Source organism: Molothrus aeneus, chromosome 3 (assembly GCF_037042795.1).
Source record: "Molothrus aeneus isolate 106 chromosome 3, BPBGC_Maene_1.0, whole genome shotgun sequence".
NCBI lineage: Eukaryota > Metazoa > Chordata > Aves > Passeriformes > Icteridae > Molothrus > Molothrus aeneus.
The window spans coordinates 64,419,283-64,446,071 of NC_089648.1; the positions used below are offsets into that span (position 1 = coordinate 64,419,283).

The 26,789-nt window shown below is 37.0% G+C and overlaps 1 protein-coding gene across 2 annotated transcripts; it reads left to right on the top strand.

The window, feature by feature from the left end:
• Nucleotides 1-93: 93 nt before the first annotated feature.
• Nucleotides 94-26,553, top strand: GOPC (golgi associated PDZ and coiled-coil motif containing). Of its 2 annotated transcripts, XM_066547089.1 has the most exons (9): nucleotides 94-372; nucleotides 13,088-13,252; nucleotides 15,466-15,489; nucleotides 18,876-19,051; nucleotides 19,321-19,486; nucleotides 20,725-20,820; nucleotides 21,589-21,753; nucleotides 22,452-22,632; nucleotides 23,153-26,553. In XM_066547089.1, the coding sequence occupies exons 1-9, from the start codon at nucleotides 94-96 to the stop codon at nucleotides 23,269-23,271; spliced, it is 1,371 nt and encodes a 456-aa protein (XP_066403186.1). In that variant the 3' UTR covers nucleotides 23,272-26,553. The 2 variants fall into 2 exon arrangements, with proteins under 2 accessions (XP_066403186.1, XP_066403187.1); XM_066547090.1 differs by lacking the exon at nucleotides 15,466-15,489 and having other exon boundaries at nucleotides 133-372.
• Nucleotides 26,554-26,789: the final 236 nt, after the last annotated feature.

Consider the following 26,789-nt stretch of genomic DNA (forward strand, 5'->3'; position numbering starts at 1 on the left):
GGGAGCGGGGCCGGGGGCGCGTCCGGCGGGAGCGGCAGCGGGAACGGGAGCGGGAGCGGCGCGGGCAGCGCTGTGAGGGGAGCGGGCGGCAGCATGTCGGCGGCGGGCGGCGGTCCCTGCGGCCCGGGCGCGGCCGGCCCGGCCTCGGCGGCAGCGGCGGGCGGCGGAGTGTCCATGTTCCGCTGGCTGGAGGTGCTGGAGAAGGAGTTCGACAAGGCGTTCGTGGACGTGGACCTGCTGCTGGGCGAGATCGACCCCGACCAGGCCGACATCACGTACGAAGGGCGGCAGAAGATGACGAGCCTGAGCTCGTGCTTCGCCCAGCTCTGCCACAAGGCTCAGACCGTGTCCCAGATCAACCACAAGCTGGAGGTGAGGGGGCCGCCGTGGCACCGGGCGGGGCCGGGCCGGGGGCGCATCCCGGACGTGCCGCGGTGGCCGGGCCCTGCCCCGGGGCCAGAGGGAGCTCCCCCGGGTTTCCTCCTGCTCGTTCCCTGCCCGGAGCAGCTGAGGATGGTTCACCAGGCCCCGCGTTTTAGGATTCGGGCCTGGCCGCGGCCATCCTCCCTCTGGGTTTGATAATTCCAGCTCTGGCATGGAGCGGTGCGTGCCAAAGGAGTTCTCTGTGATGTTGAAAGCAGGAATTTTGGGCAACAGATGCTGCTGACTGGTCTCCTCTGCAGTGAGACAGGACGAGAGGACAGAGTCTTAAGCTGCACCAGGGGAGGATTAGGTTAGACATTAGGAAGAAGTTCTTCACAGGAAGGCTGGTTAGACATTGAAATGTGCTGTCGAGGGTGGTGATGGAGTTGCAGTCCCTGGAGGTGTTTAAGGAAAGACTTAGTCTAGTTACCGTGGTGGTGTTTGGTCACAGGTTGGGCTTGATGATCCCAGGGTTCTTTTCCAGCCTAATGTATTCCTAGATTCTGTGAATTTGCAAAGACTTGTAAAAGAAGGGACAAAGGCAAGATTGAGGTACTTAAAGCTTAGTCAGTAGTCAAAATGAGGACATTGTTCCTCCTTAAAAGTAAAGGAAACAGAAAAGTGGATTGGGCACGGACTTTGACAGGTCCTCTTGTTCCTTCACACTTCAAAGCAGATCACATAGCTCTCTGCCAAGCTTAGTAACTGAAAATAATAGCCGGGGTCGCACATTCTGTGAGGAGAAGAATAACTGGCCTTCCTGTTGGAAGGTTTTCTTCGTGCCTGATACAGAGTTTCAGACAGGCTGGGAGAAAAGAAGCCAGAGCCAACTTACCTGGTCCTGATGCTGCTGAGAGGCTGGGCTGAAGAAAGGTCCTTTGGCTTGTGAAAGAACTGGAGTGCTCTGGAAGGAGATTCTGGAGAACTTTATGGTCATTTTGTATCTATCCAACCTGAGTGTCTTTGGTTTAGTAGGTATTATTTGTGGTGTCCTCAGCAGGTGTGAATGTGAGCTGCCCTCTTGTCTTTTAACTACAATTAGAAGGCTTTTAATGTTTCTTCCTCAGTTACCTTTTCCCTGGATTAAAGCCTTCTGTTTTCTTCATTGTCTCTTGTAGGCTTTTTGGACTTCTATACTTTTTAGACTTCTATTGCTTGTTCTTTTAACTTGTAAGGGTATAGCAGTAAGAGGAGAAATTCTGAGACACCGTGAAAATATGGGCTTTGTAAGAGCTTCAATAGACAGAATTCCCTTCTTTCAGTCCTTTGTGTTTCACTTATTATAATAAAAGAATCTTAGAGCATTCAAGCAGTAACCTGCTCTTCTGAAGGTGTGTCTTTCAGTAGGAAGTAAGTAGATTGTCTTTGGTTTTAATCAGATTTCTTCCTGGTACGAAGACATTGTTATGCAAAAGAACCCGTGGAATTTTACAGAGGAGCAGGATATTTCAGAGTAGAACAAAGATCTCGTTAAACTAGGAATTTTTTTCATGTAATTTTTTTTTCCACAAGAATGATTACTGTAGTGATGTTTATGTTCCTCTGTGTGTTTATGTTGATATGCTGTCTTATGTGTGGGGTGAGATATATATTTATATGTATATGCACACACATACATAGTACCAACCTATAAAGTGGGCTTCATGAAGTACAGGTATAGTAAAATGAGATTTTTGAGTTTACTGTAGATAATCAGAATTTATTGCATATCGTAGAGGCGTGGTGGGTTGTTGTGTGCAGGCCTGTAAACCTAGCGAGTTTTCAGGTTATTTTAAGAGAGTGGATTTCTCTGAAAGGTTGTTTCAAGCTTAAATGTTTTGAAAGGAACTGATATAACTCAGATCCTGAAAGGTTTTTTGTATCTAATTTAAATCATCAGGAGCACCTAAAAAACTGAAGATCTGTGCCTGAATCTCTTACGAATTGAAGAGCAAAGGAGCCCAGTTAGCAGTTGTTAATAATTAGCATTATTTTTGTGTATGCTTGAGGTAATTGTTTGATAAAAATGATACTGATAATCTAGGGTGAGTGCTTTGGAAGTGAATAAAAAGTGTTACTTTGTAAAGTATTTTTAATACTGTGAGTAGTATTAGTAGTAGTATTGTGTATACATACAGAAGAGTTCTTACCTCTCAAATAGACCTTTAGAAGACTTTAGTATTGCCTTGAAGGTTGTTAATTTTAAGACCTCAAGTTTATTGGCGTCATAAACTTGAAATGAAAGCTGCCATTTAAAATCTGCAAAAGATGGAGCTGCTCTGTTGAAAGTGAGTGTCTTGTCTTACGTGCACAGATTTCTAGTCAGAAACCCCAGTGACCAATATGAAGAGTACAGTTACATATTTTGAAAGAAATCACTAATATCAGTACTGGCATTTAGGATGTGATTGGTGGTTTTACTTCTTTTTTATAATGTGAGTTACTGTACTTCATGTAACTTTTAAGGTTGCAAGCATTTGTTAATAACTCACCATTGTAACTTTATACTGTTTTACATTTTAATACAAAGCTTTTGTCACAGTCACAAAAATGTCTTCTGTAATAGTTTACTTGGGTACACTTATTCAAGCCAATAGATTAGATCCATCTTGAGAAATACTAAAATAGTACCAATAAATCCTTTATTTGGATTAAAATAATACTTGGACTGAATCTAAGCTTGTCTAAGCTTACTCCTGAAGCTGCATTTGACTGGACTTGTCTTACTGAATAAGTGATTTTATTTCATAAAATAAAACAACAAACAACAAAAAGTTATGAATATCATTCTGTTGTTTGTGGATATCATTTCCTTGACCAAAACTGTTGAGTCTTATTATAATATTACAGGCAAGAATAAAATGCAGTTCAGACTTTGGTTTATCCACTTTATCAGCTTAATACACATTCTCTCTGATTGGTACAATCGCTCTTAAGAGGCACAGCTTGAGGTCCGGCGGATGGAAGCTCCTGCTGTAGGACTTGCCAAAAAAATTGTTGCCATCTTGCTGTATATCTACTGCTAGAGAGAGGGGTCTAGGTAAAATATTATATGGATAGTGAAGGAAGTGTTCCAGGAAGACAGTAGTTTCCCAGGAGGCAGCTATATGTTGGCAGTTCTGGGCCAGGTTATTTTTAGAAGGAGCCTGAAGGTATTTCAGATGCACAGGGGATGTATGCAAATAAATTCACTTGTGCTTAGCATGGTGAAAGTTTATAAATCTACTACTGTGCTAATAATATTTTCAGTCTTAAATTAAACTAATGATGTGTTGGGGGGAGGATTTGTTTTCATAATTTTCCTGCTGTTCACAGTAGGACAGAGTTAAATTAAGTAGCTTATCAAAGAGGAGGAAAAAAAGGTGTTTGGCAGTACAAGCCACTGTCTTTTGTGAGATCAGCCTCATTTCATTGTGAACAAATGGAGAAGTGGATCTTGTTTGTAGGTTAGCAGGGGCCTGGGTCTTTTAGGACTGGTGACAGACATTTTGAAGGAGATTTTTTGTGATTCTCTGTTGGAAAGCCATATAAATCAGCAGATGCATGCTGGTGGTCAGTGTGTGAGATTTTAGAAAATGTTTAACTGAGAAGCAGTTCATAGGTTGGTTTTTTTTCTTGTTTGACTGTCACTTGACTGTGGCATTTTCTAAATGTCCATTTCAAAAAATAAGAGTTCTGTGTATCTGCAGTTTTGTAGAAATAAAAGAAGTAGGTCAATGTGCCAGTGAAAACTGAGCTTGACTTCAGCTCTGGCACTTTGACTGCCAGTCTGATTCTGCAATTTTAAATGAACACGCTAGAAAGGAATGTTTGGTGGAGCACACCCTGTATCTTGGCAGATGTGTCAAGCCTGTGTATATGCTAAAGCTGAGGAAACCATGTATGTCTAAGAAGTTAAATGTAGTTTTATGTCTGTGGTTAAGTTGGATCAGCATGTTTAGAGGAACGTGGTTCTATAAGCTGAATTCTTATGTAAATAACTTGTAACCTATTCAGTTAAAGCACACAGAATGATGTGGGTAATATGAAGATGTATAGATAAAAAATCCCAACTGCAAACTGGAAAAGCTAAGTGTAGGTGGCTTTATGTGTATAGTGACTTTCCATAAGCATGCAAGTCCATCTTATGGAACACACTGCAAAGGTACAGTCCTGCTCTGTTGTTTGGCACTACTTTAATCAAGGTAGGACTATACACCTTCTTAAGAATGTCTGTCTGGATTTGTTGTTTTTTTTTTTTTTTTTTTTTCTTGCCTCTCTCCTTTATTTTGTAACAAGAAATGCACTTGTTGAAGACCAAGATATTTTTTTGTCCATGTGAGGTGTGTATATACATACATATAGAATAGTTGCAATAGCTTGTTTACTTTTTTCAAATTCCATTAATATTTCCAGTAGTTACTGAGGTATAATCTTATTAATTGGACTTTTAATACTTTTTCTCTTTTGTATTAGAAATCTGTTGGTACTAGATAGAGTATGGTTTTTTGAAATATCAGTGGAGTGAGATTTGGTCCAGCTAATTTGATATCCTAAAATCTGAGCATTTTTCACATATTCAGGAAATATAGATTTACATGCATTTTTTCAGTCAGATTATATACTGAGTTGTCATTAGTGTGATACATATAACTTCTATCAGAATCATTATGCCCTTTCTAATTACAATTATGCCTATACTTAATATTTTCCTGTATCAGAAGCCTATATACTTCTATACAAATTTAACTAGCCTAATTCATTTTCAGTCTGTATGTGGTAAAGTGTTCTCCTTTTCTGTCTCATTTGTTGGGAGCTACCAAAGAAAAAGTGAGAGGACACCAAAATATTTGTTTATATTTCTTACTTTATTTTACTGATTTACATTGCATAGGTAGTATAGATTTCAAAATAATGATAACAATAAAACTACAATATAACTTCTAAGAACAGATTTACAGAAGTAGTCATTGTGAGGCAGTCAGAAATTTGTCCCTGTCAGCAGAGTGATTAAAAAAAAAGTGATTTGTTCTTCTGTAAGTAGGTGTAAACAGAATAAAACAGTCAAGCACAAAGTAAAAGAAACAGCACAAAGTAGCAAGAAACAGTAGCCGGTATTTAAATGATAGAGGTGAAAAAGATCAGTCACGGGTGTAAAAATGTTGGTGGATGTGTCCATTTATGTAAATGGAAACCAAATTTTTAAGATGCTTTATTTAAGACCTAGTATTATTATTTATCCTTTGATTGTGGGGAGGAAAAGTGGGCAGATAATTACATGCCCAGAATGGTCTTCAGCAGAGAAGATAAAAAATTAGGAGTGTTACTTTGCATCCTTTTAATTTGCTGACCCTGAATGTTTTGTCAGGACTAGAATAGAACCTGAGAAATGGAGCAACTCATTTGTCTTATATCCTTTATCTTCTGTATGGGACATAATAAAAGTGGATTAAATTAACTTATGATTCATTTGTGTCTTCAGTATCATACATTGCATTTTTACCAAGACTACCTACATAGCTACACTACCATACTGTTTATTTAGGGAGTCATTAGTCATAAATTTTGTTGTTCATGTTCTTATTAGCCACATGATAAAGACTGTTTTGTTAAATTCAGCATTCGCTAAAAATTTAAGTCACAAAGGTCCTTTTTGGGGTCACAATAATAATGAAATAAAGGCTTTTATTATAATCTCATAATCTGTCAGTATAGTCTTTTCCAATAATATCTTGAAACATTTTCCTCTTTGACAAGTGGTAAGCACTGTGGTGAAATTGGGGGGGTTATCATAAAAATACGGTTTCCAAGTGTATCATCTATTCAGAAACTCATTTTGTGCAGTGCTGTCACATTGTTTAGCTTTGCAGGGAGCACCATGAGATTAAACAGGGCTCTGCTCTGTTCCATGGTTTCTTGCTCAAAGCAGTTCATTAAACTTAATGGGGTTGTGTGACAAATTGCAGCAAATGCTGCTCAGTAGGCAGGAAAAATTGAATAGTCAAGACTGAGGAAGAGTAGTGTGTTCTTATCTTTTGGAGAGCTGTAGGCAAAGTGGTGAAGTGATACTGGTGAGATAATGGAGACAATCCTTTCCTCAAGGAATTAGAGAAGTATAATAATTAAGAGTTCTGGCTACCTCACATCAAGGGGCTGATGCAAGGGGACCCCATGAAAACGTAGCAGTGCAGGCCAGGTTGTTGTTGTATATCTGGTGTCTGAGTGCGCGTCTGCGCGCTGCAGCAGCTGTCGCATGTTCTGAAAAACTGTTTTCTGTCCTGCACTGGTGTAATTTTATGGGAACACTAAGGAATAATGATTTCATTGTAAAGCATAATTAAAATTTTTATTTTTTACCTGCATTTGCCTTTAAATGATGTTTCCATCTTTAAAAAAATGCCTCCAGAATGAACTGATAAGCAAATATGCTAGCGTTATATCTATTGCTTTTTTGTGCATGTGCTGGGACAGGAGCCACAGAGTAATTGCAGCATTACAGTGTGCTCTGTTGTGTTTCATGATCCTGGGTCCTGCAGCCTTTAAATCAGAAGGTTAATAGTCCTGATCAGGAGTGAAATGTTGAAATACATAAATGCATATGTTGGTAAACTTTATGGAGTCCAGTATAAATTAGATAACGACATGCCGCTGAGGAAATAAAGCACCTCATAAACTTGATTTGTCTGTGAATTTTGGTTTGGTCCCATAGCAAGATACATAATGACCTGTCCTTTAAAATTAGCTATGAAATATATATATGTACACCAGAGGAGTTTTATTAGTAACAGAATCAATGGAGCTTGGAAACCTCGTGATTTGTGGGGAATGGAAGTGTTGAGCACTTTCTCAAGTCACTAAGACCTTCTGATTCAGGCAGTTCCTGTTCTCTTGCATGATCTAGGAGTTTCCACATCACAGCATCCTTTCCTTTGCCGTTTCATCCCTACATTTTTTTGGTTAGTTGGCTGGACATGAGACAGCAGCTCAGTCTTTAGCTCAGAACTGCACATGTGCTCTCTGTACACCAGGATGTCAGCTTCTGTCTCTGTGAGGATTAAAGAAATTAGCTAAAGATTTGGGTCTTCTCACTTCTCCCTCTTAAACGGCACTAATCTGTCACTCTTTCCTACTAGCAGCTGTTTAGTGTAAAAGTTGTGTGTTGTAGGAACTTTAATCATACACACCTTTACCCCTTTAATAGATTCATTTGTATTTAGAAAATTAATTCCGTTGAAATCAACAGGGAAGGAGGGTGAAATAGGGAGAAATGTAGACATACAGATAAGAAAATAGCACTAGATGGCCCCGTTTAGGTAACTAAAAAATTCTGACATGAACTCCTAGCTTCTGGCAATCGGAGATTATATGGTGGGAAAAAAAATCTTTAGAAAAACAGTTTTCAGACTTTATGATTTTAGAAGGCTTGGCATAAGAATGAATAAGGTGTATGCTAAAGAGCTGAAATGAAACAGAAATTAAAGGCATTTGATGAGTGCTAGTCACTTGAGGCTACTAATGGATCCTTTGTATGTATCTAGCTTCCCTTCACTGAAAAATCTTTGAGTTTTCTAATATGTTTGAATTATGTCTAGACTTTTTTTGAGCTAGAAATTCATATACCAAGAGGTGCATTCATTACACTTGAGTTGATTCTGGTCTTCCTCTCATTTTTATTTGCTGAATAATGTGGTGAACAGTGCCACTGTCTTGCCCTAGTAGTGTGCAGGCCTATGACCCAGCTTCCCAGTTCAACATGGCTCCACTTTTGAGTGTTCATGTCTGGGCAATGTGTAAGCCAAAGATATTTTTTAATAACTATTAGCTCAAATGCAACTCTTGTCCATATTGCAGAAGTTACTGCAATGATAGCTCAGAAAATGAAAAAGCTTTTCCCAAAGCTAAACCCGTTGTCGTTACTTTATCTAATGATGCCATCTCTTGGTTTGCCCCTGACCGCCCTGCTGCTGCTTTCCCTATCAGTAGTGGAGGTTGTTTCCTGTCACCATGGTGTGTAAGTCACCATCATCCCACTTTGTGAAGTTTTCTCAGTTTCTCCGTGTTTCCCCTCATGCTTTAGATCTTCAGAGGTTGCAGTATTGCCATCTTCTAGTGCCTCATTCAAGCAGTGATGCTTCTGAGCAGTCACACGTAACTTGTGGTTTTAGCATCTGTCTGCTTCCTGTTGTGCACTTCTATACAGAAATACCCAGCTGTATTTGTACTTCTGTTACATTTATTCATCCTTCCTTGATGTATTTACACCGTAAGCTGTTTAGGGCAACATCTATGTTCTTGTTTTTTACAATATATAAGTTTAGTATAAGATCTTTGAGTATGTCTCTGAGATCTAATAGAAATAAATTATTTTTGGTTAGTGATTCTAACTATTCTGTTAGAATAACTAATGGTCACTTATCTGTGAAAAACTTTCTGACCATCATATAAAAATATTATATAAATTGATTGGAAGAGACTTAAATACTGATATTTTGTTCTAAGACTCCCGATGAAAAACACTAGTTAAGACTTTAAAAACTCCATGACTACAAATGCAATTAACCCCAGCATTTAAGAGGATGTTTATTTTATTGACAGCTTGAAATGGGTATTCATTGTAAGATAATGTAACAAACTCAACTTTTTGATAATTTGTAACTGCTTGAACAGGCAATAAGAACTGTTGATTAAAACTAGGACATTGTATGCATTCTTTTGCCTAGAGGTTTTTAAATTTTTTTTTTAATTTTTGACATGTTCTGTGGAAGAAATATTAATTGCTTAATGCCATGATTTTTCTTCTTTTATCTCCTATGGGAATAAAAAGAGTAGTTTATAAATTCTTGAATTATTTCTCTTGAATTGGCATTTAACTTTCATAGCTGTAAGACCTTTGAGAAATAGAAAATACCTGATAAATGGCAAAATATGTCCCAAAATTGACTAAATATTTGATTAGCTTTTTAAAACTATTTTTGTGGTATCATCTGGATGCTAGATTGTGTGGAAGATAAATGCTGAGTTTTGCTTTTTGGTGAATTTGACCAAGATCTCCATTTTACTTGAATTGTAGACTTTTATTTAGAATTTAGAAATAGCCTGTGGTGGTAATCTGAAGCAGTAGATTGATGTCCTGCCTGCTTGTTTCGTGTAGGTGAAGGTTTTCATGATAAATCCTGCTTCCATGACCACAGTCTGGTGGTGCTGTTTGCTGTGCATGGGCTGGAGCAGAGACACAAAGGAGGGAGCAGAGAGAAGCTAAGGTGTAACCTTGCAGTGTGGTGCTTGCCGGTGAGGGGCAATGCTGATCTGCGCAGTTGTGTTCTGCCCAGAAGGGTTCCTTTTTTGGCTGAATCAGCAAGTTACGGTTAAGAGGCGATTATGAAAGTGAACACACTACCTTCTCTTCAACCTCTGCCCCTCATTCTTCCCTGTTCAAAGTTTCTGTTCTGTTTTTGTTGTTTGGTGGCTCTTCCTGAACTCACCTAACCATGAAGCTCAATGTTGTCCTGTGGCTGGATGTTCGTAAGTTCTGCCCCCAGCTGACTTCTTTGCAGATTCTAGGGTAGTTGCAGGTGACCACCGAAATACATGGCATCTCTCTTTGACAGTCTTGTTGGAGGGTGCATCCAAATTAAAGGATTAGTACAGTTGCTTGTGCAGCATTAGTTTATCCTTGTCTTTATCCTATTATGTTTATAGAAATTGGAATATAATATTATCTGACACCATCTTTTTCAGAAGAGCCCTTTCCTCATGCAGCGAATGGTGCTCTGGGAAGGAATGGCTTTACTGATAGTCCTTGTTTGTGCTCATGATTTCATCTGCTATCTCTGCCCCATCCCTGATTTTTACTGTGATTCTTCCAAAATTGATGATAGAGAGGTTGAATTTCCAACAGTCTTTTCATATGTTTTCTTTATAACTAATTGAGGGAATTTGGATAAAAAAATGCTGCTAGTAAAAGTAATGTAAAGGAAAATTAAGTGAGCTGGCCAAGCTGAGAATGGCAGAACTTCTGTGAAGTGATGTAAAGATTTGTCAGCCTTCATAGAAGTAGATCACAGGATATGAAAGTAGCTTGTTGTGTTTGCATTTTGATGTGACTCTTGTGCCTGCATCAGTTCCTGGGGATAGATTTATGAATTTTCATAATGTGTAAACAGATTAATTCCATTATATATGCTCTTATCGTTTCTCATTTTGCTTTTTTTCATTCTGTGCTTTTTATTTATTTAGGCCTTACAGTAATTGGAGGGAGGCGACAGGAAAGATGGGAGAGGGACTTTTTACAGGAGCATGTAGTGACAGAGTGAGGGGGAGTGGTTTCAACAGAGAGCACATTTAGATTAGATAGGAAAAAATTCTGTATTTTGAGGGTGGTGATGCACTGGAACAGGTTGTCTGGAGTGCCCCATTCCTGGAAGTGTTCAGGGCCAGGTTGGATGGAGCTCTGAGCAACCTGGTCTAGTGCAAGATGTCCCTGTCCATAGCAGGGGGGTTGGAACCAGGTCTTTAAGGTCCCTCTCAACCCAGGCCATTCTGTGATTCAATGATTCTATGATTGAAACAGCAGGATATGAATTTGAATATCAGGTTATATACAGAGTACTGTTTTTAATTTTTATTACGCGTTTGACAGTCTTCTTTTGATACTTTTGGGGCATCATTCACCCTGCAAAGCTGGTAGCCATCATTCTTGCTGCTTTGTTATTTGCACAGGGAAATAAATTTGGGGTTTTTTCCCCACCAGAACTCCAATTGCCATTCTCTATTAGGTGAGGCTGGACAATATTAAATTGGTCTAATTTAGCTGTTCTGTCACTTCGCCGTTCTACAGGTCTTCTGAATTAGAGTAGATGAGAGAGCATGTGTGTGTGTGTATAAAAAAGCAATAAAAGTCAGCATGTCAGCTGTTAGAAAGGAGTAAGACAGTAGTGGTCCTACTTTTTTAAAACTAGGCTTAATATATGCAATATGTAATAATAACAAAATATTGTTATTATGTAAAATTGTGGCTGGGTCAAACTGTGCATTATTAAGGACTTTGTTATCTGCTCTGTACTGTATCATCAGCTTGTATGCTGGTGATATTTTCATTTGCTGTGTTAGTTCAGGTGTGTGTCTGCTTTTGTTAGAAGATGGGTAAACCACAGCAGAGACTTAACTGTGGCTGGTCGCTGGGGCAATGCAGCTTTGTAAGTAACTCATTTCTCTGAAATTATTTGGCTTTGTAGTATTTTAAATATCATCTTACTGTAAAAGGCAATTTCTGCTTTAGAGTTCTTGCAAGGGTTTGCAAATTTTTCAAGTTTTTTTTTGCTATTCTGGCAGTTGAAAGCTGAAAATGCAGGCAGCTCCATTTTTTTTTTGCAAAAAGTAAGTGCTGGCCTGATCTGCTGAGGCTCTGCCTCAAGGGACGGAGTGAGGTTGTTCTGTTGTGTTCAGTCCCAGAGATGTGGGACTAAAGGGCAGAGCCAAGAGGCAGGAGGGGAGATTGTTCTTCTTGGCAGCCACGTGCTGGAGGTTGGCTTGATCCACCTCATCAGTTGCACCCTGGGTGCTCTGAATCACCTCTGGAAGTGCCTACTTGTCTCTGAATTACTCTGGAAGCTTGAGAAGCTGTCCATGTAAACTATGTACCTGAAGTTAGACCCAGTAAATCCTCCCCACTGATAGTCAAATCCTTCCTGCTTTTTTTTCATTAACTGATACAGACGTTTTATCAAGCCTTGCAACTTAAGTTTCACTGTTAGTTTGAATGTTAGTATAATGTTGTTAAAATACCTAAAATACCCTGCTTTAATATGAGAGGGCGTTTTTTAGGAATTAGTCATTTTTTGTTTTGGTCTTTATTTCTAAATCTTTTGGATGCAAAAACATACTCTGGGAATTTACCGAAAAATCCCCTGAAATCATATTCTGTGGTTTTTTTGGCAAATAGTAGCTTTAAAGCTTATCTAAATGTAGCTTATCTTATAAAATGCTACTTGAACTTAGATAATAAGTAACTTTGTAAACATGTTAGTATTTGTTCTTTCATTGCAGATTTCTGCTTTGTAACATACAACCTCACATGAAAACTGTTTTTAAAATGTTTCAAAACCACTTTTTTCAATAGTTAATAGCTATTTCTTGTTTTCTACATATACATTTTAGGGGCATTTCATGGACTTCTGGTTTACTCAACTAATTTGCTATTTCAGTTGAACTCTGAAATATTTTCAGTTGAAAATAGACCATCTGTAAATAGGATTATTTGACTTCACCACTGAATAAATAATTGTCACTTTACTTTGAGCCATTTTTTTCAGTAAGATTTAATAATCTTACAGTTTAAAATTGTCTTTACATTGCTAGGGGTGTAAATCCTACATAGGTTTAATGCCATTGCCTTGTATTGGAGTGAGCATCAGCATCACATGCCATTGTCTGCATGAAGGAAAGCTCAGCTTTGTTACTTTTGGCAATATGGTAATTTGATGCTGGTTCTCTGGCTGCATGACTTTTGTGGCAAGTTGGGGAGAAAATCCTGCAAATGACCCAGTGTTAAAGCTGGACTACAGAGGAATGGGTGATATCAGGGATTCTTAACCTGCATTCCACCAGGTGCAGCATTCCTGTACCAGCAAATGCTGTTATGTGTCACAGTTCTGGTGACCCCATTTAATCCTTGCTCTCATTACAATGATGGATTGTATCTTCACAGGCACAGCTGGTTGATCTGAAGTCTGAGCTGACAGAAACACAGGCAGAGAAAGCAGTATTGGAAAAGGAAGTGCACGATCAGCTTTTGCAGCTCCACGCTGTTCAGCTCCAGCTGCATGCCAAGACTGGTCAGAATGTTGACTCTGGGGCTATTAAGGCAAAACTGGTGAGTATGGCAACTTGAATGCGGGATTGTATTAATCTTCTTCCTCTCCTGGCTTCCAAGTTCTTCCTTGGAAGGTGTGAATAAGCTGACTACAAATTCTCATGTTAAGAATATTAGCTTTTTTGCTTTTCATAACATTTATAGTTGGTTGTTAGCAATCATTAAAAATAAGATGAATAATGTCAGAAAAAAGAGTAAGGACTTAAGAAGTTTTTTTGTAAATAAACCATTTTTAGTGGTTTCTGAAAGTAAAAAAAAAAAGAAAATGATTTTGTGATTTACAAAGCTTTTGTGAAGACTGAAATTGCAAAAGATAATAGAAGTTTGTAATAGAAGCACTCAGTAGACTGCATGTTTTTTTCAAAACTCAGACCTTTACAAAGCCCACCAAAAGTTAACAACAATTAATCTGTGCAGTTAGTTGGCATTTACTGATAGCCTGTGCATAGTCTGCCTTGTTACTAGCCACTCCACAAATTCAGGCTCTAATACTATGGCTTTGTAAATTAGAAAAAAGTAGAGTAGTGTTGTGTATATGGTTTCTAACTGTTGGTATGAATCAAAGTCTATCTCTGACTTTCTAAAATTGCTTCACAGTTTGGTTGCAAATACCTACTCCCAACATATGTGGAACATTAGATTAGTCTCTTTGCTATTTTGTCCCATTAATTAATGTACAATAAAACACAGTGGTAGACTATAAGTTTTAAAGGATGCCTAAGCTAATCATTGAGCAACAGGAGTAACCCAAATTCGTTTTGTTTCAGATTCAAAAGCTAGGGCTACATAGTTGTATATGCAGTATAAGAGCAACATTTTCTGGATCATCCACACATAATTTATTCTCTACTAAATCATGGCTACAGTATGGTGAAGTTTATTTAGAGCTCTAAATAATTCTCTTGGTTTTTAAATAAGCATTGGTTAAATATCACCAACATTTTGTGTTAGACTGCAGGTTTACACGAAGAACATTTTTTAAGTTAACACATCACTGTGAGTGGTTTTGGTCCCCAGATTTTCTTAATTCAACTTAACTTCTGTCTAACATACAGAATAATACTTTTAAGGTTTTTGTTTCTTGTTACCTTGTTATAAATGATTTCTAAAGATATATTAAATTTCCATGCTATTGACAGCAGTCTTCTTCCCACAGGAGACAAAAAATACATTTTACATACATTGGTTCAGTTTTATCTGTGTTGAATTTGAACTTTCTAACAGCTTAGCCTGATATGCTCTGCTTAATTCCCCTTAGTTTTTCCTTTTTTAAATATGAGGACTAGTGTTTTGAGTTTGTTTTACTTTGCCTTTAGGGAATTCATAACTTTAAACTCTTCTAGATAAAGAAAGCTATGAAAGTTTGCAAAGCTAGAACAAGCAAAACTGAGGCTGCTTAAATGACAATAAAATGGGACCTCTGATGTTTGGGTAAATGAAACTGTTGTGCTGACCTTCTGGCAGTCAGAAGGTCTCTGAGGGCAAAGAAGAACTGTGTCAACAGAATGTGCCATGGGGGAATAAAGCTCAATTAATTAACTTCCTCCTTTCTTGAGGGACAGACACTCTTATTTTATATGTAGATTCTTAGCATAAATGTATACTCTGTAATCTGTAAAACTGTACACAGTGGTGAACTAGGACATTTTAAAATTTTGAGATTGCTAAGTTGATAATTGTGTAGTTTCAGCCAAGTGGAGAATCTTATTAGTGCAATCATAATAACTCTTTGTGAGAGTATGAAGTTGCCTGGTTGAAATTTTTTTTGTGTGTTTTTGAACTTGATGCCTTTTCTGATACTTCTGCCTGTCCTTTATGTCCCTCTTGTAACTCATACTATGTTCTTTCTGAAAGAAAAAAAATCTATTTCCTGTATAATGTTATATTACAGAATGGATTTTCTGTTATTCTTTCATGTATATTGCATTTTTATTTTGACATTTACAAAGATTCTTGGTATTTTAGGAGAAGGTGTTGTTTTCAATACTACACTAAAGTTAAGTTTTTATAAGATTTTTAATAAATTTCACTACAAAATACCAAAATTCTTGCTAAATAGAATTGTAGCAGTGTGCTTGTTCTTTATGCCATCTAATGAAATATACAGTTTGCTGGTGAAGTCCTTTTGGACTAAGTAATTTATGTTGTTGCATTTTCTTGAAGTTCCTGTTACCTGTTTCTCTAATTATGGAACTCTTTTCTTCTGTCTTAAGTCTGTCCTTTCTGTGGATGAAATGGTAAGTATGCTGATTGCCACTTTTTTATGTTCAAGCAGTGCTTTTGTTTTGTGCAACAACCTATATATATGTTGGCCTCAGAAACTGGCAAAACAGATCTGGCTTGTTCCTTCATCCCAACAGTTGGCAAGATACTGTGTAAAGAATTTCCTTTGCATTTTAATTTTTCTTTTCTAGATGTGGTGCCCTCTTTCCTAATTCTGTATGTATTCTGTTTATTATTGCTGCAGCTAGTTTGGGATGATATCTGGCAACTTGACATTCTGAAAGATTGTTCTGGCAGTATCTCAAAAGCTGCTAAGATGTTATACAGTTGCTAAAGTATAAACACTGTGCACATCTGTGAGTGTGATATGAAGTATTCTGATGTTGTAGTTTAAAAAATCATGTCAGCTTCTCCTGTTTTCCCCTTATTTTTATCATGGGCATGACTTAATATGGTTTACTGGCTGATGTGACAGCCAAAAGCATATGAGCTCAATAATACATAGATACAAATAAAAAGTGAAGCAAACTTGACTTTTATATTTTCACAGTGATAGACTTGAAAGGTTTTTAAACAGCTTTTCTACTTTTATTATGTTACATGCTTCGTTATCATTACTCAGTATTTGGTTTTTTGAAAAGCCACAGAATAGCTGGTAACTGTAAGCTTTAGTCTTCAACCTTGCTGTAACTTTATTTTTTTATATTATCAACAGAAAATACATTTTCTGTTTTCACAACCTGTGCCCTACTATGAACACTAGAAAGCATAAAACTATTCTGTAACTTAACTTCCTTGATTTCTTTTAACAGTTTTGAGACTTTTGTCAAATCTTTTGACAGTCATTCAAAAAAGTACATGCTTTTTCGGGACATCTTCAGAAATTCTGTATTGCAAACCTTTTAATATTTTTTTATTTATTTCATGTGGTGATTGGTTGGAGACAGTCCATAGAAGGTTGGTTTCTGGGTGTAATTTTGCACCTCTGTCACAAAAGAGTAGTCATAATAATGGAGAAAATAGGAAGAGAACACTTCTATGGGATTGCATTTCCCTTGTATTTTTGTATTTTAGGTGTAACATTTAAAATGCATGACTAAAAGTGATTTTACATAGAAGTGTAACATTTGGCTTCCTGTTTAAATTAAATGACATACCAAATTCAGAGAAAATCAGTGGACAACCTGAGTCTGGATGAGGGTATTTAAGCTTTATATAAAGCTTAAAGCTTTATATAAAGATTAAACTTTATGTAAATACTGAAAAATGTGCTGCTTGAAATTTGCTGGTGTAATCAAGAATCTTTGATCACTCCAGCAGTTCACTTCTCTGAGGGAGGTTGGAATATCCCTATCTTAAATTCTAGTCTTTGTCTTTTTATATTTGTCAAATAATAGGTGTTCTAAAAGTGGACAAACAGGGAGCCTGTACAGCTACTTAGATCACCTTAATGCGATATTGACAACAGGAACAGAGCTAACAGGAACTCTGTATTTGTATACGGACATTGTAGCTGCTGTAAAACAGATGTTAAGTCTGAACTGTGACCCTTCTTACTCCTCAAGTGTGTGGCAGAGACAGCACAGCATGATAGCCCAAGACCAAAATAATAATAGAAAGGACTGGTATAATCTTAGAAGCTCCTGTTCTGAAATGTAGATTAGTCAAAATTCTTGGCTTAGATGTGGTCCTGCAGTTCAGAAAGAGATTTGCTGTGGAGTCATTTGCACAAGACAACCCCAACCCAAAGGCCAGAGGCCAGAAGTGGCTTTGTGTGGCATCTTTTCTAACATGCCTGTGGAGCCAAACTTGATTTGAAGGTGCGTCATCATGGGAATTGCAGAAAGTGAAATGCCTGTGATTTCAGGCAATCTTTGAGCTGCTCCTCCTGAGCACTCTGCTCAGTCACTCTGAATTTGATAGACTCAAAGTCACCTGTGAATTTGATAGACTCTACTGCCTCCCTCATCTCTTAAATACTTTTATCAGTTTAGAAGAACAAAGTACACACCTAATTGTGTACCACATGCGTGTACCACATACCAAATTCAGAAGTGGCTTTCTGGCAAAGTCAGTAAATGCTTTCATATATCTGTTGTGAAAATAATTCCATTTGGAAGGACCAATTTTGTGTAGTTTCTCAAATGTGGTGATATTGACCATATTAATGGTTTTATGTCCAGGTTTGGAATAGTGAATAACATATGCACAATTTGATAACAGATTTGTCTTGCCAGTTCTGTAAAATTTTCTATCTGTCCTGTTGCTTCTTTAGTAGAACATCCTGGTTTTATTTGTTTAACAATGTAATTGGTACAGGTACAGAGAATGGGGTTTTTTGGGTACTCCAGGTGTCTTCAGAAATGCATTATGGTGAACTTATTTTTTGTTGCTGTTTCAGTTGACAGCCAGTTTTGAAAGGAAACAATATTAGACCCTGTGTCTTTGCTATTTCCTAGTTAATGGTGGGGGTTTTCCCCCACTTTGTAAACGGCATATAGAGCAAGATATAAAAGATACACGTTATCAAGCATGCTCTCCTTAAAGTAGATTTTGTAGATTAGCAATCTAATTCCTTATGCACTGGTACACTGGGTATTAGAAAAGGTAATGACTATGCAGTTTGTGTACATTTGGGATAGAATAGCGTGGGACTAATTTATATTTCCATAATTTCTTTTTCAGGGGGTGAAGCACAGGGCAATAGCTTATTAAAGTGTGGTTTTAATGTGGGTTTTGATTTTGTTTTGTTTGGTTTTTGTTTGGGTTTTTTTTTTAACAGAGCTATTATGCACTAATTTTCTTCTAGTTTTGTCAGGGTGTTATTTTCATGTGTAGAATCCTTGGCTTTATTTGTGTGGTCTTCAGACTCTAATCTGGAAATGTCTCTGGCTGGACATTTCTTGGTTGTTTGCATGAAAATAATTGTCATTTTAAGGACATATGGGCTTAGGTTTCCACGTCATCATAATCATAATAATAGTAAAAGAGTTTAGTTAAATTGAAATATTTAGTAGCTTCATGGTTACTCTTTAATTTTGAAAATGATATTGCTTAACTTTCAATCTCCTATTTGCAAGACAAGAAAATGTAAAGATGATATTCAGGGTATTTAAATTTTGCCACCTTTCTGTAGGATAGTATGCAAACCACTAGCTGTAGTGCCAGAGTCCCTGCTTTGTTTTTTGGTTTTTGTTTTGTTTGTTTGTTTTGGGGTTTTTTTGGGGTTTGTTGGGGTTTTTTTTGTTTTTTTTTTTTATTTCTTTTCCTGCATGCATGTCTTGTACACAGGAAAATAATTTCAGATTGTGTGTGTAGAAACAGTAAGTGTTCTTTCATTATTAACTTGGATAAAAGCTTTTTAATATTCTTTTCTTTCTTTTTTTTTGTCATTGTAAAGGAGAGAGAACTTGAAGCTAACAAGAAGGAAAAGGTCAAAGAAGCTCAACTGGAAGCTGAGGTGAAGTTGCTGAGGAAGGAGAATGAAGCCCTCCGTAGACACATAGCTGTGCTTCAGGCTGAGGTTTATGGAGCAAGATTGGCAGCCAAATATTTAGATAAGGAGCTAGCTGGAAGGTATGTGAAGTCAATCCATGCCTCCTAGCATAAGATGTTTGTTGTTGTTTTTTCCTTCCTTTGCATCCCCAGAGGCAGGTTCAAGGTTAAGACTAAGGAGGAAAAGCCTCATGTTTCCAGTTAATTAACAAAAGGAAGAGTAAAAATCCCCAGGGTTCTTGTGCCAGTTGCTGCGTGCTCATGTGCTGTAGGCTGATGAGATGTATGAGTCCTACTGTGCATTGCTTTTCCTGTGGTAATGCAGCATTGTTGTACTCTCTGTGCCACAGGGTGCAGCAGATTCAGTTACTGGGCCGGGATATGAAAGGACCTGCTCACGACAAGCTGTGGAACCAGCTGGAGGCAGAAATACACCTTCACCGCCACAAAACCGTCATTAGAGCTTGCCGAGGCCGGAACGATCTCAAACGACCAATGCAAGCACCACCAGGACATGTAAGTTGAAAAGATGAGCCATTCCTCCATGATTTCCAGACATGAGTTACCTCTTCAACTTTGTGATTGTTTTCACTTCAGTGTTGTGTTTTTTTCAAATGTTACTTGTAAGTATGTTGTCCTTTTATATGCTGAAGCACAGTTCTGTGCTGAATAGCATATCCCTCTAAATGACCACGGAAGATGATACAATTCATTTGACTTGCCTAGGAACACTCAGTCCTTTTGAAAACTGGGCCTCTGGTATAAATATATGTATTTATGTATATAAATACAACTTGAAAGCAGAATTTTGTAACCTAGGTTTCAAAATGTGGATCTAACTTATTTGCAAAAACCAAGAATAATTTTTTTAGCATTAGATTAAACTGAAATTTATTTTAATTTCTTTTCGTAAAAGGCCAGATAAATTGACACTGTGTAAAAGAATTATTTGTGGGTTGGTTTTTTTCCCTCCTAAAGGTACTTTTTAAGACCTTTAAACAGCATTTCACTATGGGTATCTTTGGTAAAACTCACCCAACATGGGACATGTCCTGATTATCACCCCAGTGTTCAGTACAGAAAACCAGATATTTTCAGCAAGGTGCATTGCTTTGATCTGTTCTAAATACCTTAGTTGGTCAGATGGCTCTTACTGCTTATGTTGCTAATTGTGTGTAAAACCTTGATGGAGAAATACATGTATATGTGATTTTAAAGGTATGCATAATGGCATCAGTGACTTAACAAAAGGAAAAAACAAACCTTGGTTTATTTAGTCTCTCTTTTAGATTTGTATTCAATGACTTTGGTGTGGTTTATTTTTATTACAATAAAAATAAACTCGAGCAAGCAACCTCTTCCTTGGGAGTGTATATTACATCATCTTCTGTCATTTGGTTACTTTTAAGATGAGTTTACATCATATAACATTTCAGCAGTGATCAGCACTTCTTCATGTGGTCCCTTATGTGGCTGATTTCCTTCTTTTGAAGTTAAGTTCTGTGTTGTGCACTAATCAGCAGTGAAGTAATTTAAATAATTATTCTCATCAGGGGTGCATAATGAGGAATCTTTTCTGATTTCACTCCCTTTCTGTAAAGGGGCACTGTAAGTTTGTCCTGCCTAGAGCTAGTCTAAAACTCTCTTGCTCATAATGCTGCCTGTATATAATTATAAAAACCAAAATGCTGAAATGCATCCGTTTTTGGTTCACACATTTATGTTTGTGCTGTGTTTGTTTTTTATCAAACTAGGATCCTGATGCCTTAAAGAAGAGTCAAGGTGTTGGTCCAATCAGAAAAGTTTTGCTAGTTAAAGAAGACCATGAAGGACTAGGAATTTCAATCACAGTAAATATTTGCATTTATTTTCTATGACAAAGAGACAGCAATTCAAGTTTGTATTCCTGCTTCTGTAAAATCCATGGATCAGTAAATGTGTGGTTAGAACAAATGAAAAAAACATACACAAATCCATAACTATGGTCATAGAACTTCAAGACACGTTTTGATAGATTAGGAAATATATAATTGCTACTTTATGTTAAACTTAAGATTTTTATTTATGTGTAGGATATAGACACTTTAGCTAGGGGTGATTCCAGGTGTAAATATTTAGAAGAGCAGAGACAATCTGAGACCTGACTTCCAACACTTAGCTGTTGTGATTATAACTTTTTTTGAAATATCTGTTCTGGCACCTCTCACCTAACAAAATCTGTGTAAACTTTTTAGAACAAATTTGGAAAATTTTGACTACTAGACTTTTATTCTAAATATGAATACTGTTTCTTGCAAGTCAATATGGTGCCTGATATGCTTTTTTAAATGAGGTTTTCTGCTTTTCATGAGTTTATATATGATTTTATAGTTTTATTAGTATTCAGAATTGCATGCTTTGACTTTGAGTACATATTTGAAATTTTCCATTCTTCTGTGGGGAGAAGAATTAAGGGAAACAGCTCATGCATTCTTAAACATTTGTTGTTTGAAGAATTATTTCTAATTTTCTAAAATAGAAGTTGAAATAAGCACTTTAGAAGCTACTATTAGAATGTCAATTTTATATTAAAAGGCACTTCAGTTAATTAAAATTTGCCTTTCTTTTTTTTTTAATAGGGTGGGAAGGAGCATGGTGTTCCAATACTGATCTCTGAAATCCATCCTGGGCAGCCTGCTGATCGATGTGGAGGACTGCATGTTGGTGATGCTATTCTGGCAGTAAATGGAGTTAATCTAAGAGATGCCAAGCATAAAGAAGCTGTAACTATTCTTTCCCAACAGGTCAGTTTGGACCTGTTATCCATAGGCACATCTAGGTGCTTCCTGTGTTCTGCCTGTTGAATTACCTTGAATGTTAATGTTTCCTGTTAAAATAGCTTGTAATGCTAAGATACAGTGATTCTTGAGGCTCTGTCACCTTACACTCTTATCTTTTGCAATTTAAGGAGAAAACTGCTGGGTCAGTAGTGGTTCAGTTAAACATGTATTGGCTAATCATTATTCAGTAAGGCTAATGAAAATCTATTTATTACATTGCCCCACAGAAATAACTATTTAGTGACATATGCTTTACTCTTATGACTGAACAGCTCCAGCCAAACAATGTTTCTCATATGCTTTATGGTCTAGAGTCTTCTTCCTGATTTGCATCCCATTTTCCGACAATTAACACGTGTGCCTAATTTATCAGAAAACTTCCTCTTTAGAAATCACTGTTTGAAATGTACTGGCATATAAGAAAAATGGGTAGTTTTAGTAAAGCTTAGCTATAAAGCTGTTCTACTTTAGTCAGTAAAAACTTAACTCAGATACCTATCCAAAATATTCAACACGATTGAATCAGTGTCAACTTAATTGAATTTACAGAAATGTGTTTACAACAGTAAAATGTGTTTCTTTTACTAACCTAGCTCATCTTGGTAATCCTGCTGGGTAGCTGTGCAGTAGTAAGTAAATTTGTATTTTTGGCTACATTTTAGAGAGGTGAAATCGAATTTGAAGTAGTGTACGTTGCTCCAGAAGTTGATTCGGATGATGAAAACGTAGAATATGAGGATGAGAGTGGACACCGTTACCGTTTATATCTTGATGAATTGGAAGAAGGTGCAAATTCAAGTTCTAATAGGAAAGATGCAAATGTGGATGTCAAACCCTCACAAGGTAAGCCTTCTAAATGTGTTAGCTGCAGTTTAATACTGAAGTCTCAATATGCAAACCAATTTCTGGAAAATACTTTTTTATATTCCTTGTAAAATTAATCTGCTGTCAATTCAATTAACCTACTAATAGACTGTCAGTTCATCTGGTTGGTCCCTCAATGTTTGGCCTGGTTTACTTAGATACAACTGAATTAACTGAATTAACTTATGAACTTTTTTCTTGGTCATCTTTTCCCAAAGGCTGAAATTCAAATTTATTCTTGTCTTTTCCTACCTCTGACTAGGAGTTGTTAATTCCCCTTAACACTTCATGTTGGTGACTTCTTCAGATACATTTTTTAAATTAGAAAAGCAAAGAAACAGTTCCTGTTTTCCTGCCATGCTCCGTTCTGCTAAAAACCTGTCAGCTTTAATTTTAGTAGTCATTTCAGGAAACATTCCAGTTTTTGAAACAAGGATCACTGATCTGTCCTTACCAAGATTGCTTCTTTCCTTAAATCAATTTTCTTTTTAACTTGCAGTGTTTGATAAGAAGCCAAGTATTGATGGACATGAAAATGGAGACCTGGGGAATTCAGTTGAAGCTTCTTTAGAAGACACTGCACCCAAATTAGCCCGTTCTGCTGAGTCTTTATCTTAAAAACTATCAAAAAAAAAAAAAAAGGCAAAGCCTGGACTGATCCCATCCTTGGGAACAATTGATAATCAATATTGACTGCTTAAAGTTGCATATACTAGTATAGGTTGAAAAAGGATGATTAAATGTCAAAAGGAACTGTATTACTGTTGCCTGGAAAAAAGGCGGTTACCTCAGGGCTTCATTGTGAGCAATTCTCAATGTGGAAAACTGTCTTTTGCGTGACACACAGTAGTTACCAAACACACAGCATGTGAAATGGATTTCTTTTAATAATAAAAGAGTAGTCCCACCAAAGAGTGGGATTTTTAAAGTGGATAACCTCAGTACATTCCACTTTTAATCTCATTGATGTCCCTTAGGAAGCAGAATAATGAGTGACAGGCCTAATTTTGACCCTTGGATGTTTTAAAGGGACAACTAATGTTCAGTTTGGTGTGACACATGCTTTAACCCTAGACAGATGGAGGGGACACTTGTTCCATTGCATCCATGTGTTTTGTATTTAGGATTTTTGAACTGTAACTTTAAAGAACACTTTTTTTTTTTTCCTCAGAATAGTAAAGGTGAGAGCTTTTATTTGAGCAAAGACTATCAAAACCCACATAAGCAGTGGAGTGCTTGCTAATCATGATCGTTCAGCCCATGGTAATTTTATGAGTGAGGTTTTTGGATTTGTTGTTTTTATTTAAATTCACCACCATTTGTTCCATTTGAAACCTGCTCCAAAAGTAGTTAAAGAGAGTAGTATGGGGTTTTAATAGGGAAGTTAGTTGAAAAATTACTCACAATTAAATGTGAGCCCTTTGGTATTTTTTTCTGAGCATCATCAATTTAGTGTTTGTTTTTGAATGGATATGGTTACTGCTAATGCAGAGTTGTTTGAATTGGTCATTGTTAGCTTGACCTTATGAAATGATGAGTGCTTTTGATGGGTACTGAACATACTCATTTCACATTAAAATAATCCTTAAAGAAGTAAAAGTTGAGTGCACAGTACTTTACAGGAGGTTCTCCGAGTCATACGGTGCCTGACCCTATCTGTGTTATGTTATGGCAGTCCTATTAACCTATAATTGTCTTACTGTTGAAGCAAAATGTTACTCCCTTTGTGAGAGCAGTGTATCTTAAAATAGTTTTTTATTGGTGTGCATCTAAAGGCCCCTGGCATGTCTGCAGGTGGGGAGGTTGAGGCTGGTGTCTCGAGCAGTTTCTCATGCTCCATTTGTAGCTCTCTTGCTGAAGTGCGGCACACTCCACAGACAAGCTCTACGTTGTCTTCGCACTTACTATTTCAGCATGCAGTGCCATCTTTCCTGTTCACTGCTCTGCAGGCTGTTGAACTGTAACGTGAAATGGTTTTGTAATGGAAAGTGGAACTAATGTGAAAAGATATCTTTGCAAGTGTTAACTGTGTAGGGTATAAATACATAAGAAAAAACCTCAAAGGCCTTTAGAGTAACATCAATTAATCTTATGTTCTAAGTTGTGATGTAGAACACAGTTACCTTGTCTCTCCTAGGAGCACTATATATATTTATATGTTTATAGAAAAAGCCTAAAAATGTATATACTTTATTCAAAGATTTTGCTATTTATAAATCCCTTAACTTCGCTATTTACACGATCATTTTGTGTGTGTGTGTGTGTGTGCATGAGCTTCACTTACTCAGTGGAGTAACATTATTTGGTTCATTTTTTATACTAGTGTTTGTCGTACAGCATACTGTTGAAGGTTTTTAAAATAGTCAAGGCTGTACAGTTTTCACCGAACAGAAACTAGTATTTAAAAATAAAGCTGTGTGAAGAAGAAACAGGTCCCCAGGCATGTTTCTTTTTCTGAAGCTTCAGAAACTTGAGGACACATTGGCTGTGTGTTAGCAGATGAATCCACTGCCAGAACTTTTGCATCCAGATTTGTGTTTTTCCCACAGCTACTCAAGCAGAGTGCACTCTGAAACTGTCTGTGGCCTGGAACACATAATGTCCTCTCTGTCAGGAAGAGACAGTTGAAAGCTAAGTTGTGGTCATCTTGTCTTTGAAAGTCATTGCTGTGTGGAATCTTCCTGCAGTTCTTAGAAATTAGACTTGTCCAACTAGTCTTGTAACTTTTTTAAAAGACATTCAATTTTCCTGTACAGTTTCCCTTAATTTGAGGGAAAGGTGAAATTTTTTATTTATTTTTTCTTCCTTACTTCATGGCACACTGTATTTTCTGTTCAATGCATTTGATCAGTTTTAGCCTGAAGTGGAAGAATGTTTCTAGAGTTATTTTCCTAACATTCCTCATCTGCCAGTTTCATGTGATGCTGTGTGCTGTCTTCTTCATCTGCTAGACCTTTCTCTGCTCTCTTTATTTTTATCTCTGTACGAGATCAACAGAAGGAACAATTGCTGAGGAAGATGACTGGGAGTAGACATATCAGGTAGCAGTAAATTATCACCAGATTTCCTTCCCAGCAGTTTTTATAATCTTTATTTAGGAAGCTGTGGATGGGAGGATTTCACTCAGACACTACAGTCTGTACTTGTTACCACCTGATTTAACATACTGGTTTATTTGCAATCATACTGAAATGCTTAGAGATTAATATTTAAGCTGAGAAAAGTTTTGCAAGTTGAGATTTCCAGATTCAATGGACAAATGTGTATTCTCCCTTTGTCAGTAACTGGAAGACTCAGTCCTGCTGATTCCCAGAGGCTTAATGAGTTACATTTGGAAGAATTTCTGAGGAAAGTCAGTGTTCAGACTTAATTTTTATTTTTTAAAGTGTAAAACAGTTTACGTGCGTGTGTATATATATTTTTACTTAAAAAAATAAAGTAATATTCTAAAGATAATTTTTCAATTTTTTTGGTATATAATTCCTTTCCTATTAAAATCTTCAGTAAGACAATTGTATTTTAAGCTAAAGGTGGACAGTGTTTGTTAGCATCTGGGACCAATGTTAATTAAAAGCATGTAAGATAAGGAAAGTGCTTTACGGCAATAAATTTAACTCTGATCAAAGGTTGTATGTAGTAGTTCCTTTGTAGACGTGTATTCTTGGCAGTGAAGAGGGTTTGTATCCATCTCAATATATGTTAATCCACAGTTGTATCAAACAAAATACAGATATTTATTGTATTTGTTCAAACATAATTGCATTATGGGTTACTCTCATTTCTGTAGCAGATAGAACATTTTGCAAAACATGTATACACCTAGCTAATCTGAATATAATATATTTTTATTAGACTGTAAATAAACATACTCTTCTGCATTGCAGTGATTTCTGCACCTAATTCAGAGTTGTATTTCATTTTCTTCTCTTTTTGTACATAAAAAAGACACAACAATGTGTGTGGTTTTGTCTGTTAAGACTGTAGTTCACACCTGGCCAAAAAGCTAATATGGGGGAAACCAGAGCAGCATAATGTGAAGTTTGACTCTAATCTAGTCTAGTCTATAGTTAAGAGCAAAATATGTTTTTTTGAAAGACACAGTCACAGGACATGTCTCAGATTTCATTAAGATGCAT